General features: G+C 40.3%; 1 protein-coding gene across 1 annotated transcript in view; it reads right to left on the bottom strand.

Moving 5' to 3' along the window:
• The window catches only part of LOC142862595 (uncharacterized), a 34,991-nt gene extending 25,577 nt beyond the window's left edge, over window positions 1-9,414 (bottom strand). Inside the window, exon 1 of the mRNA XM_075995595.1 lies at window positions 9,344-9,414. Within this exon, the coding sequence (XP_075851710.1) occupies window positions 9,344-9,414 (71 nt within the window). The remainder of the gene's footprint in view (window positions 1-9,343) is intronic.
• Between the last annotated feature and the right edge of the window lie 8,185 nt (window positions 9,415-17,599).

The raw sequence follows: 17,599 nt of genomic DNA, 5'->3' as shown, positions 1-17,599 counted from the left end.
CCCAAGAGCCTGTCATTATATGAGTGGATTATTAATATTTGGTATATGTTTACAGTGAAATATTATTCAATTTACGAAATGACAAGGAGCTAGCACTGCTTATATTTTCCTGAATTGAGTGAGCCCATTATGCAAAGTGAAGTGACACAAGCTCAGAAGACTGGCTCCACATGTACTAGTCATCAAATTGGTACTAATTGATTAAAAGTATGGTGCTCAAATGGTGGTGGTGTTCATCAGGGATTCAGGAGTTTGGAGGAAGACCCACATCTTAGGGATGCCTTGATCTCCATGAAGAAGAAGGGCATAACTCTAACCCTTGGTAGGGAGAGGCAAAGATATAAAATGTGACTAAAATGTTTGTACTCTCATATTTTCTTGTAATAAAAAAATGAATATAAAAACCATACTTCTTTCCTAAACTTTATAAAAATACCAAATATTGAGTAACAAAGCAAATATAAAAGTCAATCAAGTATGATTTCAAAGTAACTTAAGCAAAAAAGTCAAGTTTATTTGAAAATTATCTATGTATCAATAAAGTTTGATTTAGTAATCTCATGCCAGGAAGTTAAGGTTAGGGTGATTTTAGGGGAAATTTAAAATTTAGGAAAAAATTATATATTAAAAAATACAAATTATTACCTTGTCTACAATAGTAATATTAGAATATTACTACATTTTAATGGTGATAATTATGTAAAGATACCATGGTTCATCTATTTAGAGGTCTATGAATTTTAAAAAATGCACAAACAGATATTCCGTACCCTTTGTTTTTCTCTTTCCCCATCCCACTCTCTGTGGTAACCACACTTCACACTATGAAATCAGCTTTCTTTAGATTCCACAGATAAGTGAGATCATACAGTATTTGTCTTTCTGTGCCTGGCTTACTTTACTTAGCATCATGTCCTCCAGTTCAAAACATGTTGTCACAAATGAGAGAATTTCATTCTGTTTGAAGGCTCATTGTGTAAATGCACCTCATTTTCTTCATTTATTCATGTGCTGGTGGACGCTTAAGCTGCTTCTATACCTGGGCTAGAATGAATATTTTTGTAATGAATATGGAAGGACAGATATATCTTCTACATACTGGTTTTGCTTCAATTGAATATGCATCTAGAAATGGGAGTGATGGATCATATGGTAATTCAATTTTCATTTTTGAGGAATCTCTATACTCTTTTCTACAATGGCTGTGTTGAGAAAATAGATTTTAAGGCTAAGAAGGGAGGATGGTGTTTGGGATTGAGGGATCAAATCTTATCTACTGGGTGAAACCTACATTTGTTGAATGATTGATACAATAAATGTTCTGAATTTAACACTATATAATTCATACATTCATCAAAGAAACAAACACAACTGGTACCCCCCCCCAGATTTATTGTAATACAAATAAATTTGTCTATCCTGATTTACATTCACAGCCACAATATGCAAGTGTTTCCTTTTCCCCACATCCTCACCAGCACTTAGCAATCATCATATTGAGAACTGGCATTCTCACAGGTGTGAGCAAATAGCTCATTGTGGCTTTAACTTTCATTTCCATGATGATTAGATACGTTGAGCATTTTGACATATATCTGTTGAACATTGATTTCTGTCTTTTGAGAAATGTCAATTAGTTTTATCATATCTTTCCCAAAGTATGCGTAGATGAAATCATCACACTGTGTCTAATATATACATATACAATTATTTGTCAATTAAAAACAAAAATGTAGGAAAGTAAATAACAATGACCAAATAAGATGATTGCACAGGAATAAGAAATGGATATTTGATATAGTGCACAAATAAGCCACATTCCAAATATATTATATTTTAGTACAAATACAGAAATGAATAAAAGGAAGAAAATGACCAATTTACATATCAACTTTCAAGGCAGGATCATTTCTTTTTGTCCATGATCTGTTCCTCAAAATATCTGACTTTATAGTTAAATGCATATGAATATGTCTCTCTACATATGGTAAATCCCAAGATTTCAATGTATATGTTTCATTGTTTTAGATTTGTATTTTCAGTGGAAAGTTAAATATATCATATTCCCTATTTTCTGAGAACTCTCCTGGGGGCTCCAAAGACATCCCCGTTTGTCAGATTGTAGATGAGTGGGTTGAGCATTCACATTAGGATGGTGTAGATGACAGAGGCCAGTTCTCCTGCTCAGGGGAATGAGACTTTTGTAGAAGGGAATTGGTAATTGAAGCCACATAGATTAGAGACTCCAGGGGCATGTGAGAGAAGTAAGTAGCAAGAGTTTCCATGTGCCCCAGGCTTGAGACTGCAACTAGTCAAGTGGACAGTATAAATACATAGGAGGCCATAATAGCTAAGATAGGAGGGAAGAGGAAAATAACACCGTGGATAAAAAGACCCTTATATAGAGGGACGTGTCAGCAGAGACTGTTAAATACAGCTGGGATCACAGAAACAAAATGATGACCTTTCCTGTAAGGGAAGTTATGGAAAGTCAGAGGGCCGAGCACATGGATCAAGGCATTGAGCACGCTCCTCAGCCAAGATGGAAGTACCAGGAGAACACGGAGAACATGGGGAATGTGGATGGGGTAGTGCAATGGGTGACAGATGGCCACGTAGAAGTCCTAAGCCAGGACGGCCAGCATCTGACACTCTGCTGCTGACAGGGTGATGAGAAGAAAGAGATGAATGCCACATTTAGTGAGAGAGATGTCATGATCCCTAGAGAGAAAGTTGAGGGCCATTTGAGGAACAAACATGGACATATAGAACTGCTACATGATAGATGGCTTGGTCATCAGAAAATATATACGGCAGTGGAGAGGTGGGTAGGGCTGAATGAGAAGGATGACTGTGGTGTTTCCAGAAAGGACCAGGATTTCCAGCATGGTGAGGACAAAAATAAGCCAGGGATCCTGGGTTCTGTGAAACAGGCAGAAAGGATGACATCACCCTTGATGTCTGGTTGTTCTGCCGTGGTTGTTCCTTACTTGTTAACTTTCGAGACAGATTGAAAGAGATATATTGACAATCTGTACATAATTACTCTAAATTAAATCACAAGGCACTTTCCAGCACTTTAAATTCATTTTTGCCCTGCCCTTCTTCTTTTAGTTTCAGTAAATAATTACATTTGCATTTCACCAGGATTTACTAAGGAATCATAAAGGAGTTCTAGAATATGACACTTGACACATTGGAGGAGAGAGCATAATCACTGTTGTATTTGAACATGTATATTGGAAATATTTTTACCTTAATTAAAGTTCTATAAATTGAAATCCTCTCACAATTACAGTAAACATTCTGAAGAACCAAATACAATAATTTAGTTACACTAGACTAAGAGCTAGTTAGAGCTAAATAGCAACATGTGTTTAAAGACTACAGCTTATACTATTGCATGGATACCAAACATTTTCAGTATTGAAGAATGTTCTCTTGGATGCCAAGCAGACACCAGCCATAGGAAGAGACAGTACTGGCCTGTACATAATACAAACCCACAAGGCAGCCAAACAAGCTTAGCCAAAGGATGATGTACACTCAGGAGTGTACATGGTAACAGAGAGCAAAATCTACATTCATCCATTCAGGTCATAATTCCTACTGCACTGGAGAAAAGGCTGGAAACAAAACAGAGAAGACTCCCAGGCTTTGTAAGCTTTCATTCTGTTTGTAGTGATGGGCACAAATATATAATGTCAGGTAAATGTAACTGTGATGGAGAGGAGTAAAACAGGAATAGTGGAAGGAGAGTTGATGGTGGGGTGGGGTGTGGGTCTTGTGCCCCTAGGGAGATCCATTTGATCAGGTGCCTGGATGAAGGTAATGAGTGCACTGTGTGAGGATATGTGGGAAGAACCTGAGTGTGAGCTTGGTGAGTTTTGGCTCAAGTGGTGCGATTTGTGTGGAGAATAGAAAGAAAGGTGCAGATGTCAGTAGAGAACAGGGTCCTTATACTATTTCTCTCAAACTCCTAGAGTAAAATACTTTGGGGCATGCACCCCTAAAATTCATACATATACTCTTTATTTACTAGTATCAGTATATTAGCAAAGCATCATCACTACATTTAAGGATAAAAGTAAACATCTATACAAGTTCTAGTATTCTCTCACTTTACCCCAATGTATCATTTGCCTAAGGGACATTAATTGAGTGATTGTGCTTCCTTATAAAGTCTTAAAGTTGTCAGAAGGGATTAATTAAATTGGTTGAATGGACCAAATTTTTGCCACTCAGTATATAGCAAAACTTCTTCACAGCCAAAAGTTCCTATAAGTAATGCAAAAATTTCCATAAACAAGTCATTTGGAAAAGAGGCATATGGCATACTTATAAGTACCACTTTTGGGCAACTCAAGCTCCTCTACTTGGTATATAACTTTGAACGAGTTCTTTATGCTTACTGACTCTCAGTTTTCTCATTTGTAAAATGGGAATTGGACTTAATTTTTTTTTCCTGAAATTTGTCGCTGGAGGCTCCTAAAGAAAACCAGGTAAGTTATAAGTAAAGAAAACACACTATATTTTATCTCTGTAGTCAGGCTTCTATGGACTGTAGTTAATTAGGCACAGGAGTTGGAGAATAAAAAAAAAAAACCACAATGTTTGTATAGGTAAAGAAGTAGAAAATGGCATGGTGTAATTAGGAATTCCATTTATTTGTAAATGGTGAGAGAGCATGGGTCATGTGTAGAATCCTTCAGCAGTGGCTGCTGCATAGTAGATACTTAAACATTTATGAAAATAACACAGGCGGAATGATGAAGGAGAGTATGGAAGGAAACTATCAGGTATTAGAGTCCAATCCAAAGGAGCTGATTTACTGATTATGAAAGCTCAGAGACTGTGGAGGGCTCTGAAGAATTTTATGGAGGGATTGATGTGTTAAAACTGGCTGTTTAGCATCCCTCTAGCTAGTAGTGGTGTAGGGGATGGGTTGGAGGAGCCAACTTTCAGGGGAAAAGCATAGTTGGAAACCCATCAGACCAGTCAAGGTGGCAGTGACTAGGGCCCTGCTGAGGCTTTGGCATTGAGGAAGGAGAGAGGTAGATTCAGGTAATATTAGAAGTGAGATGAAGTGCAGAATGGTATTTCTTACTGAGGTAAGAACATAGGAGTCGGGTAAGAGAAATATTAAGGAATTGATGGGATTTAAGCCTACTTACCACTGTGATATGGAATGAGACACCCCTTCCAAATTTACTATTTTTGAAGTCTATGAAAGAGGTTGGGGTGTGCAAAAAGACGTCTTCTCTTTCACTATCACCTGCAACCCCCATCCTCACCCCTGACTCCTCCTTCCTGGGGTGCCCTCGCCACTCTTGCCCATTGTACCAATCACCATGTCTCTCACTTTTGGAGGGCATTTCTGTAATGATGAGTATAGACATTTTGGGTTAGTAGCTCCTTGTAGTACCTTTCCGAAAAGATTGAGGTCTTTTTAATTTTTTTTTATTTCAGCATATTATAGGAGTAAAATGTTTACATTATGTATATGACCTTTGCCCCACATGAGTCAGAGCTTCCATTATGTTGATCCCCCAGATGGTGAGCACTGCAAGCATTAGGTGTATGTATACCCAGCCCATTCTCCACCTTCTAAGCCACCTGGCACAACATCAATTTAGTTCTGATAAATATCATCTCAGATCACCTTCTCTCTCTGGTGTGCCATGGTGGCCTTGCCACTGCTTGATCCAGTCCAGGGCTCTCTCAGTACTCTCTGGCAGTTGGCCTGGTCCAGGGTCTTCTGCTGTCCTGAGACAAAAGCATTCCTTTGCTTCTCCTCAGCTGGAGTAGAGATCACTCAGGTCACCCATTTTTCTGTCTACACCCCTTCCACCATGTTCTCACCTCTCAGGATCTTCTTTCATGCCCCACCCTCTTCTTGCTCCACTCACATGCTCTGGCTTCTGAGGACCTTCCTTGTTACTAGAACTGCCCCTGAATGCTGCAAGGAAAGGGCTTGCTGTGTAGGGCAAACCCACAAGGTAATGGACATAATATTGCAACTCAGATTGGATATCTATTTTCTAAAAAAATTTTTTGAAAGAGGAATAAAACCTCTCCCAATTTTAAGCACATACATAGAATCAAAACCCTCTATGAGTTATCTGAATAAAAGCAAAAATGTAAACAAAAATGGGGGTTCATGACTGAGAAAACATTCTGGCCAATGTGGCCAATATCACCAATGTGATAATATAGAAAGAATAACCCTGTCCTATTCTAAACCACTTGGTGACTATATAGGTAATTTACAATTTGTATTGTGGTAAAATGCACCCAATATAATATTTGCCATCTTACACATTGTTAGGTATACAGTACAGTAGTGTTAAGTATATTCACACTATGTGAAAGAAATTTGCAGAACTTTTTTACACCCAGTAAACATAGCTCCATTTTTCCATTTGTTCAGTCCCTGGCACCACCATTTTAATTTTCATTTCTATGAATTTTATTTTTCTAGATACTTTTTATAATATAGGTATTTTTTAAATACAAAAACAAAAGTACCTCCAGCAGAGAATAAAGCCACCCCTGGTTTTAGTAAGTACCTAAACACTGACGTTAAGGTCTGTGATGTTCTCCACTATATATTTTATTCATTCACTCATTCTTTCATTGAGGAAGGAATATATTCTACAATGTGTCTAGGAGTGAAAAACAGTGTTGAACATATGAGTTCTGTAGACATTTCTGCAATTTTCAGAGTCCAGCAAGCTATATAATCTACTAAAATATATATATATATATAAATGATTATATATATAACTAATATATATATACATATATATATCAGTAGATATATATATATGTATATATATATATGTAGATGGTATTAACAGGCCATTGTCACAAGATGGTTTTTGTTCTCTAAAATTACCTTTTGTGCCAACAGTCTCAGCCAAAAGTTGCCTTTTAAATGTCTGAGCAAACCTTTTGGGAATTTCTTAAAAGATATTTCAGCAGCCAGGTGCCCCAGTTGCTACATAAGGTGCCATTGGGGTGTGGTGGTGGGGAGCTGGTGCTGGGGTGCCTGGCTGAGCACAGCCATAGCCCGGGTGGCTCAGCAGCCATGGCAGCGGTGGCACCATGATGTTTCCTTATGCTGGGCATAAAGCTGCTGGCATTTAGAATTAACATTATTAAAAGCCAATGTACTAATATCATATTTCTTAAATTAGAAGGACTAATCATTGCTTGCACCTGATATTTCTTGCAATTTAGCAATTAAATCTACATAAGTTTCATTAACATTTTGTTTAACATTTATTTAGGAAGATACAGCCTAAGAGAAGCTATCTTTTTCCACACTTTAATACAGCACTGTTGAATTTGCAAAATAGCCTGATCATCATAATTTAATTGTGCATTAATACCAAACCAAATTTCCTGACCCGTAATTTGTGTCAGAAATTTGTATTGGTGGGTCTGTAGACCCATTTAGCTAGGGTTGCTGATGCATCTTTTCCCTGCCCCAAGTGGTGAACTATAAAAATTTAGGTGAAGATATAACTGTTGGAACAGAAGATTTCCAATCCCAAGGAATTAACTTTTCTAATTGAGCCAATTCTTTAAGTGAGCTGTTGGTGGAAATAGAGTTTGTGCTGGCTGTGCCAAGTGGCTCACACATGTAATCCTAGAATTCTGGGAGGCTAAGCAGGAGCATCAATCAAGGTCAGGAGTTTGAAACCACCCTGAGCCAGAATTAGACCATGTGTCTACTAAAAATTGAAAGTAATTAATATGCCAAATAAAAATATACAGAAAAATTAGCAGGGGATTGTGGCAAACACCTGTAGTCTCAGCTACTAGGGAGGCTGAGACAGAAGGATTGCTTGAGCCCAAGAGTTTGAGGTTACTATGAGCTAGGATGATGCCATGGCACTCTAGCCAAGGCAACAGAGTGAGAATGCTGTTTTTATCATTCAATTTGTCAGTCCTAAGCAATAGAACTCTGATATTTACCAGCCGACTTATAATCCAGGATAGAACATCAAAGGGGTTTTAATGCTTTCACTTAAAGCTAAAGACACCTGGACTTCCTGGTGCTGATGATCGTGTTATGGAAGAGACTGAAGAGGTGTGTGGTGCTCACTGTCTCAACTCTGGTCACTGTGAGCATACAAAACAGGGTTGCCTCCAAAATCAGTAATGAAAATTTCAATCAAAAAGTGGTGATGATCCCTGAGATTCCTCTAGAGAGAATGACCGAATTGTTGGCCACAGTTAGATGACTAAAAATGAGAACTCTGTACTGTGCCTTGCACCTGCTAAAATAAAGGGAGATAAAATTATGTAAAATAAATTCTCTAAGATTGAAACATCAGATAAATAAAGACTATTTCAAATATTTTCAATCCAGAGAAAGCATTCTATTATATTCTAACACTGAAATACACACTCATAAATAGATTCTAGATGGATGCATATGTTGTACTATAAGTAATTCAGAGAAAATTAAATTCAGAGCTATTTAAACTCCCTATTAAGAGATTGTGAAATTCTCATATTTCTTTATATAGTATTTACCATATGCATCACACACTTATTAATATTAATGCTTCACTTAGTGTAATTATTTTCATATTTATGGCATTATATGTCAGGATCTAGTAACAGTTTGCTTTTACTAAGCAAAAAATGCAGAGTTCTTGATTTACTCCTCTGGCCTTCAGAATTGTTTATCTTTCATTGGACTTTAAGGCTCTTACTTTAACCTTAGGACAATGAATTTCTCTAATCTTAATTAAATAATCAGAATACTATATGTATAGCCTGTGCCTGGTCTCAGGATTTCTAGTTAAAATGTTTTTTTCTTCCTAATTAAAAATACGCTACACTTATCATCAAACAATTTAAATACTGTGTGAACTGGCTGGGGGTGACTACAACAGTGAGAATATTGTAGCCCCAGCACAGGCAGAAAGAAGAATGGCTTAGATACAGTTGTAGAAGGGAATGAAGATAAAAAATGGCAAAAAAGAGGGTGGAGCAAGATGACGGACGAATAACACCGCCAGATAGAGTGTCTCTGCAGAAAGGACAGATTCTAGCAGAAATTAGAGGAAAGAAGCAAGAAGATGAGCATACAGCGGACGAGGGCCGGAAGGAGGGGTACCTGAGACACCACTGGAGGAGGCTGCGAAGGAGAACTGGAGGCTGAGACCACCGGAGCAGCCCAGAGACCAGCGGCAAGGGTAGGTGGATTTGCTGTTTCCCTTCCCCTGCATTTGGGACTGCTGGTGGGCTTCCCAGTGGGTGGAGAGACCTGCGGACATCAGCCCAGAGACCGCCGCCGCCAGCCAGCGGTGAGCCTGTAGCAGACGTGGCACCAGGTTCCCAACATCCTCCGGGCACCTTCGTGTGCACAGACGCGAGCCGCACGGCAGGCGCCATATTGCCTCCTCCTCCCCTCCGCCGGCCCTACCCGCGGCTGCCCAGAGAGACAATACAGCCACCAGCCAGAGGCACCTCCAGGGAATGGGACCTTCCCTTTTGGGACCCTACAGCTGACTCAGGGGAACTCAGACTGTGAGCTCCCTACCTGCCTGCCCTCCCAGGTGCTGCTGGCACGTAGTTCCCAGGAAAACGGTGCTGACTCAGAGGCTGAGAGACATAGACCCAGCTTGGGCTTCCTGTGGGTGAATTGGGACTGGAAATCCTCTCCCTGGTGGAAATACAGTTTGAACTCTGGGACCCAGAGGTGGGATCTGCAGACCAGATCCCCTGCACCGAGGGCTAGCATTGCCCAGGGCACAGAAGGGTTATACGTGAACAGCCTACTGAGGTGTGTGTGCCTCCAGGGGCAGATCAGCATCCTAGAGGGCAACCCTCCTCCCAGGAGGAGGCCGTGTGCCTAACCCAGGTGGCGTTCCTGTGCAGGGAACCTCCCCGCTGGCATCACAGTCCGGGGAGGCCTGGTGGCTTGTGGTCTGGCCTGCTGGCAGAGGCTCAGGAGTAGCTGTGGAGTTGGGGAGGGTGGAAAGAAGCGAGGCCCTCTCCAGACTACAGGTCTCAGACAATCCCACCCCCACACCCAGACTTTCTGGCTGAGCAGGACCATTCTAGCCCCACCCTGACAGCTTTCCCTGGAAGCAGAGAACAGAACTTTGACTCCTGCTAACTGCCTGAGGGCAGGCTTACCCAACCCAGCACCACCCAGAACAACAGCTGATAACAGGACACAAAATCAACAGCATAGACTGTTCCTCCAAGCCAAACTAAAAAAAAAAGAAAAGAAATACTAACAAACGCAGGGCACCTCCTTCATTCGTATTTCCTGTAAGTTCACTAGTCTGTGAAATTCAAAAATCTGGAAACGATTGGCCCAGAACATCCATGTGTGTTTACAATTTGTGTGTTTTTTTTTATTTCGGCATATTATGGGGGTACAGATATTAAGGTTTTAATAAATGCCCATTTCCCCCCCCAAAAAATCTGAGTCTCCATCATGACCATCCCCCAGATGGTGCACATCTCACTCATTATGTGCACATCTCACTCATACCCGCCCCCCTCCCTCCTCCCCCCTGCCCAATACCCTATTACTATAGTCCCTATGTGACCACTTAGGTGCTGTTCAGTTAATACCAATTTGCTGGTGAGTATATGTGGTGCTTGTTTTTCCATGCTTAGGAAACGTCACTTAATAGTATGGGTTCCAGCTCTAATCAGTAAAATATAAGATGTGCTATGTCACCATTGTTTCTTAGAGCTGAATAGTACTCCATGGTATACATATACCACATTTTTTTCATCCATTCTTGGATTGATGGGCACTTGGGCTGTTTCCACAGCCTTGCAATTATGAATTGTGCTGCCTTAAACAATCAAGTGCAGGTGTCTTTTTTGTAGAGTGTCATTGGACCTTTGGGTAGATTCCCATTAATGGGATTGCTGGATCAAATGGTAGAATCACTTGTATCACTTTAAGATATCTCCATATTGCTTTCCACAGAGGTGGAACTAGTTTGCAGTCCCACCAGCAGTGTAGGAGTATTCCTCTCTCTGCGCAACCACGCCAGCATTTATTGTTTGCAGATTTTTTGATAAAGGCCGTTCTCACTGGGTTTAAGTGATAGCTAATTGTGGTTTTGATTTGCATTTCCCTGATGATTAGAGATGTTGAGCATCTTTTCATATGTTTGTTGACAATTCTTCTGTCTTCTTTAGAAAAGTTTCTGTTCAAGTCCTTTGCCCACTTTTTAATGGGGTTATTTGATGTTTTCTTCCTGATTTCGTGAGTTCTAAGTACATTCTAGTTATCAGTCCCTTATCGGATGCATAGGATGCAAAAATTTTCTCCCATTCTGTAGGTTGTCTGTTTACTTTCATGACTATTTCTTTGGCTGTGCAGAAGCTTTGTAGTTTGATCATGTCCCATTTATTTATTTTTGTTGCTGCTGTGATTGCCTTTGGGGACTTCTTCATAAACTCTTTGCCCAGGCCGATGTCTAGGAGAGTGTTTCCAACTTTTTCCTCTAGAGTTCTAATAGTTTCATACCTTAGGTTTAAGTCTGTTATCCAGCGTGAGTTGGTTTTTGTGAGAGGTGAAAGGTGTGGTTCCTGTTTTAGCCTTCTACAGGTCGCGATCCAGTTTTCCCAGCACCATTTAGTGAAAAGGGATTCTTTTCCCCAGCGTATGTTTTTGTCTGCTTTGTCAAAGATTAGATGGCTATAAGAGGATGGTTTTATATCAGGATTCTCACATCTGTTCCACTGGTCAATATTCCTATTTTTGTGCCAATACCATATTGATTTAATTACTACAGCTTTGTAGTATAGTTTGATATCTGGCATATTAATGCCTCCCATTTAGTTTTTGTTGCCTAGAATTGCTCTTGATATTCAGGGTCTTCTTTGGTTCCATACAAAGCATAAAATTATTTTTTCTACATCTGTGAAGTATGCTGATGGGATTTTAACAGGTATTGCATTGAATCTGTAGATCAGTTTGGGTAGTATAGACATTTTGATTATGTTGAGTCTGCCAATCCACAAGTATGTTATGGATTTCCATCTGTTTACATCCTCTGCTATTTCCTTCCTCAGGGTTTCATAGTTCTCCATGTAGAGGTCTTTTACCTCCTTGGTTAAGTATATTCCTAGGTACTTTAATTTCTTTGTTGCTATTGTGAAGGGAATTGAGTCTTGATTTGGTTCTCAATTAGATTGTTGTTGGCGTATATGAATGCCTCTGATTTCTGTGTATTGATACTGTATCCTGAGACTTTACTAAATTCATTGATGAGTTCCAGGAGTTTCTTGGTTGAATCTTTGGTGTTTTCTAGATACAATATTATGTCTTCAGCAAACAGTGAAAGTTTGATCTCTTCTGCCCCTATTTGGATAGCTTTGATTCCATTTTCCTGTCTGATTGCTGTAGCCAAGACTTCTAGCACTATGGTTGAATAGAAGTGTAGAGCGAGGGCAGCCTTGTCTGGTTCTAGATCTAAGTGGGAATGATTTCAATTTTTCCTCATTCAGTATGATCTTGGCTATGGGACTGTCATATATGGCTTGGTTCATTTTTAGGTATGTCCCTTCTATGCCTATTTTCTTAAGTGTTCGTATCATGAAACGGTGTTAAATTTTGTCAAAAGCTTTTTCTGCATCTATTGAAAGAATCATGTGGTCTTTGTTTTTGCTCCTGTTTATGTGGTGAATTGCATTTATAGATTTACGTATGTTGAACCATCCCTGCATACCTGGGATGAATCCCACTTGGTCGTGGTGGATTATTTTTTTGATAAGCGTCTGGATTCGGTTACCTAAGATTATGTTGAAAATTTTTGCATCTATATTCATTAGGGATATTGGTCTGTAGTTTTCTTTTTTTGTTGCATCCTTTCCTGGTTTTGGTATCAGAGTAATATTCGCTTCATAAAAGGTGTCGGGGAGGTTTCCGTTCTTCTCGATGTTGTGGAATAGTTTCTGCAAGATAAGTATAGTTCTTCTTTGTAAGTGTGGTAAAATTCAGGTGTGAAGCCATCTGGACCGGGACTTTTCTTTTTAGGGAGATTTTTAATTGCTGTTTCTATTTCAGCTGTTGAGATTGGTCTGTTCAAGGAATCTATTTCTTCATGATTGATCCTAGGGAGGCTGTGTGTTTCTAGAAATTTGTCCATTTCCTCCACATTTTCCATTTTGTGTGCATAAAGATTTTTGTAGTATTCATAAATTGTATCTTGTATCTCTTTGGGATCAGTTGTGATATCTCCTTTTTTATTCCTGATGGAGCTTATTAGAGATTTCTCTTTTCTACTTTTCGTTAGGTTAGCCAATGGTGTGTCAAATTTGTTTATTTTTTCACAGAACCAACTTTTGTTTTATTGATCTCCTGAATAGCTTCCCTGTTTTCAATTTCCTTTAGTTCTGATTTGATCTTGTTGATTTCACTTCTTCTGCTGAGTTTGGGGTTGGTCTGTTCTTGTTTTCCCAGCTCTTTGAGTCGTTTCATTAGATTGTCTATTTGTGATCTTCTTGTCTTTTGGTTATAGGCATTTATGGAGATAAACCTTCCTCTCAGAACTGCTTTAGCTGTGTCCCAGAGGAGTTGATAACTTGTCTCTGCATTGTCGTTTTCTTCATAGAATTTTTTTATTTCCGTCTTGATTTCTTCATTGATGAAGTCATCATTTAGTAGGAGGTTGTTTAATTTCCACGTTTTTGTGTAGAAATGTGAGTTTCTGTTAGGGTTGATTTCTAGTTTTATTCTACTGTGATCTGAGAAGGTACATGGTATGATTTCTATTTTTTTAAATTTCTTGAGGTTTACTTTGTGTCTTAGGATATGGTCAATCTTAGAGAATGTCCCGTGAGCTGATGAGAAGAATGTATATTCAGTGGATTTTGGGTAGAACGTTCTGTAAATGTCAGTCAGACCCAATTGTTCTAGAGTTTTGTTTAACTCCATTATTTCTTTATTAATTTTCTGTTTGGAGGATCTGTCTCGTGCCGTCAGTGGGGTGTTGAAATCTCCGGCGATACAACTGTATTAAAAAGCAATACAACTGTATTAACTCCCCTAAAAAAAAAAAAAAAAAAAAAAAAAAAAAAAAAAAAAAAAAAAAAAAAAAAAAAAAAAAAAAGAAATCTCCGGCGATTATGGAGTTGCTATTAATCCCTTTGATTAGCTCCAGTAAGGTTTGCTTTATGAATCTGGGTGCACCTAAGGTGGGTGCATATATATTTAAAATTGTTATCTCTTCTTTTTGAACTGTGCCCTTCACCATTATATAATGACCCTCTTTGTCTTTTACTACTTTTGTTGGTTTAAAAACTAAATCGTCTGAAATTAGAACTGCCATACCAGCCTTCTTTTGGCTTCTATTTGCTTGGAATATTGATCTCCACCCTTTTATTTTTAGTCTATATGCATCCTTGCAGGTTAGATGTGTTTCCTGAAGACAGCATATACTTGGCCTGTATTTTCTTATCCATTCAGCCAGCCTATGTCTCTTGAGTGGAGAGTTTAAGCCATTCACATTTATTGAGAGAACTGATAGGTAAGGTAGATTACTGATCATTCTGTTGGGTTGGATGTTGTTGCTATGATTTCTGTCTTGAGCCATTGTAATATCTGGCCTTTAATATCTCTGGGTTTTGGTTGTTTTTATATTCGTGGGTTATTATTATGATGTTCCGTACGTAACGCTGTTTTAAGTACTTCTTGTAGGGCTGGTCTTGTCTTGGTGAATTCTCTGAGCCTTTGCTTGTCTGAGAATGTTTTTATTTCTCCTTCATAAACGAAGCTTAGTTTTGCAGGGAATAATATTCTAGGCTGGGCATTGTTTTGTTTCAAAAGAGTGAGAATGGGGCCCCAGTCTCTCCTTGCTTGTAAAGTCTCATTAGAGAAGTCTGATGTTATTCGAATTGGCTTTCTCTTGTATGTTACTTGCTTCTTTTGTCTTACAGCTCTTAGAAAGGCCTCTTTAGTTGATACTTTGGTCAGTCTGATGATTGCATGTCGTGAAGTCTTCCTGTTTGTGTTGCATCTCCCAAGCGTCCTCTGAGGTTTTGAACTTGTATATCAAGATTTTGAGCAAGGCCTGGAAAATTTTCCTCTATTATATCTTCAAACGGCTTGTCCAACACTTGAGTGTTGTCTTCTTCCCCTTCTTGTAACCTTATGACCCTCACATTAGGTTTCTTCACATAATCCCACAGCTCTTGTAGCCTTTGCTCTTTTTTTTTTGTTTCTCTGCTTTATTTCTGTGAGTGATTTTTTTAATTGGAGGGAGTTATCTTCAAGCTCTGAGATTCTTTCTTCTGTTTGATCTACCGTGTTCTTGAGACTTTCCACTGTATTTTGTAGTCCCTAGAATTGATTCTTCATTTCCAGGAGTTCGGTTACACATTTCTTCATTGTGTCTATTTCTTTTCCCATATCCTGGAGGCTTTTTGTGGTTTCTTTGTGTTGGTTATTCAGTTGTTGTTGCAGCTGGGTGAATGTTCTTATGATCCACATATGAAATTCCTCTTCTGTCATATTGGTTGCCTGATTTTGGTCAGTGTCCTTTTCTAGGGGGCTGGTGCTCCTCTTTGGGGTGTGTTTTCCGTTTGGTTCTTCATATTTCCTGAGTTCTTTCGCTGATTTCTTCCCATGTCGATCAGTTGTTGTTTCTTTCCTTAAGTTATTGTTTGGGTATTCACACACCTTGTTTAGTTTCTGAGGCTTTAGGTGGTGTCTGTGGGTGAAATTGGACCACTCCCTGTATATTGAGTCAGTGGGTGCCGTGGAAAGGCTGTGCAGGATTCCGTCCCTGTCAGTAGGTGGCGTTTGCTTGGAGGAACAGGCTATGCTGTTGATTTTGTGTCCTGTTATCTGCTTTTGTTCTGGGCGGAGCTGGGTTGGGTAAGCCTGCCCTCAGGCCGTTTGCAGGGGTCAAAATTCTGTGCTCTGCTTCCAGGGAAAGCTGTCAGGGTGGGGCTGAATTGTCCCGCTCAGCCAGAAAGTCTGCGTGTTGTGGTGTGGCTGTCTGATACCCGCAGTCTGGAGGGGGCCACACTTCTTTCCACCTTCCTCAATTCCGCAGCTACTCCTGGGCCTCTGCCAGCAGGCCAGACCACAAGCCACCAGGCCTCTCCGGACTGTCATGCCCATGGGGAAGTTCCCTGCAATGGAATGCCACCTGGGTTAGGCACACGGCCTCCTCCTGGGAGGAGGGTTGCCCTCTAGCTTGCTAATCCACCCCCGGAGGCACACACACCCCAGTAGGCTGTTCACGTATAACCTCTCTGTGCCCTGGGCAATGCTAGCCCTCGGTGCAGGGGATCTGGTCTGCAGGTCCCACCTCTGGGTCCCAGAGTTCAAACTGTATCCCCACCAGGGAGAGGATTTCTGGTCCTAATTCACCCACAGGGAGCCCAAGCTGGGTCTATGTCTCTCAGCCTCTGAGTCTGCACCGTTTTCCTGGGAACTCCGTGCCAGCTGCACCTGGGAGGGCGGGCGGGTAGGGAGCTCACAGTCTGAGTTCCCCTGAGTCAGCTGTAGGGTCTCAAAAGGGAAGGTCCCGTTCCCTGGAGGTGCCTCTGGCTGGTGGCTGTATTGTCTCTCTGGGCATCCGTGGGTAGGGCCGGCGGAGGGGAGGAGGAGGCAATATTGCGCCTGCCGTGCGGCTCGGGTCTGTGCACCCGGAGCTGCCCGAAGGAAGTTGGGAACCTGTTGCCATGTCTGCTACAGGCTCACCACTGGCTGGCGGCAGCGGTCTCTGGGCTGATGTCCGCAGGTCTCTCCACCCATTGGGAAGCCCACCAGCAGTCCCAAATGCAGGGGAGGGGAAATAGCAAATCCACATACCCTTGCCGTTGGTCTCTGGGCTGCTCCGGTGGTCTCAGCCTCCAGTTCTCCTCAGCAGCCTCCTCCCGTGGAGTCTCTCTGGGTCTCAGGTACCCCTCCTTCAGCCCTCGTCCGCTGTATGCTCGTCTTCTTGCTTCTTTCCTCTAATTTCTGCTAGAATCTGTCTTTTCTGCAGAGACACTCTGTCTGGCGGTGTTATTCGTCTGCCATCTTGCTCCACCTTACAATTTGTTTTGTGAGGCAGTCTGGATGATATGTTATGTTTGGACTAAGAAAAAATTGAATAGAATCAATTCGTCTAACAAAGGCAGTATCAATAACTGCACAAATTATAAAATAAATGGCAAAAAACTGGAGATAATTATGAAATGAAAGAAGCAGTATTTGCATTTATAAAATCTGAGAGTTGGTTGTTCTGTTTGTCTCTTCACTCCACAGGCAAAATCAATGACTTTTTTACCCTGGACATATTCAATTTCTTCTCTGGAGCCACTAGCTCACTCCCACAGAAATATTGACTGGTAATTATGAAGCATCTATTAGATATCTAACACTATCCTGTACTTATTTCTCCTATTTAAATATAAATTCAACCCCATAATTTATAAATCCTTCTAATGTTTACCTGAACAAAGTAGCCTGATAAACTCAATAAATCAAATAGTTCTATGACCAAAAGTAAAAGAAAAAGTAACCAAAAAGTGCTTTCAATATGCTTCCCTAATTAGAATGAAAATATAGAATGTACTAACTAAAATTAAATTACACGGTGGAATTATT

The sequence above is a fragment of the Microcebus murinus genome, chromosome 20 (assembly GCF_040939455.1).
Source record: "Microcebus murinus isolate Inina chromosome 20, M.murinus_Inina_mat1.0, whole genome shotgun sequence".
NCBI lineage: Eukaryota > Metazoa > Chordata > Mammalia > Primates > Cheirogaleidae > Microcebus > Microcebus murinus.
The sequence above is the reverse complement of the archived record's forward strand: the minus strand, read 5'-3'. Positions and strand labels throughout refer to the sequence as shown.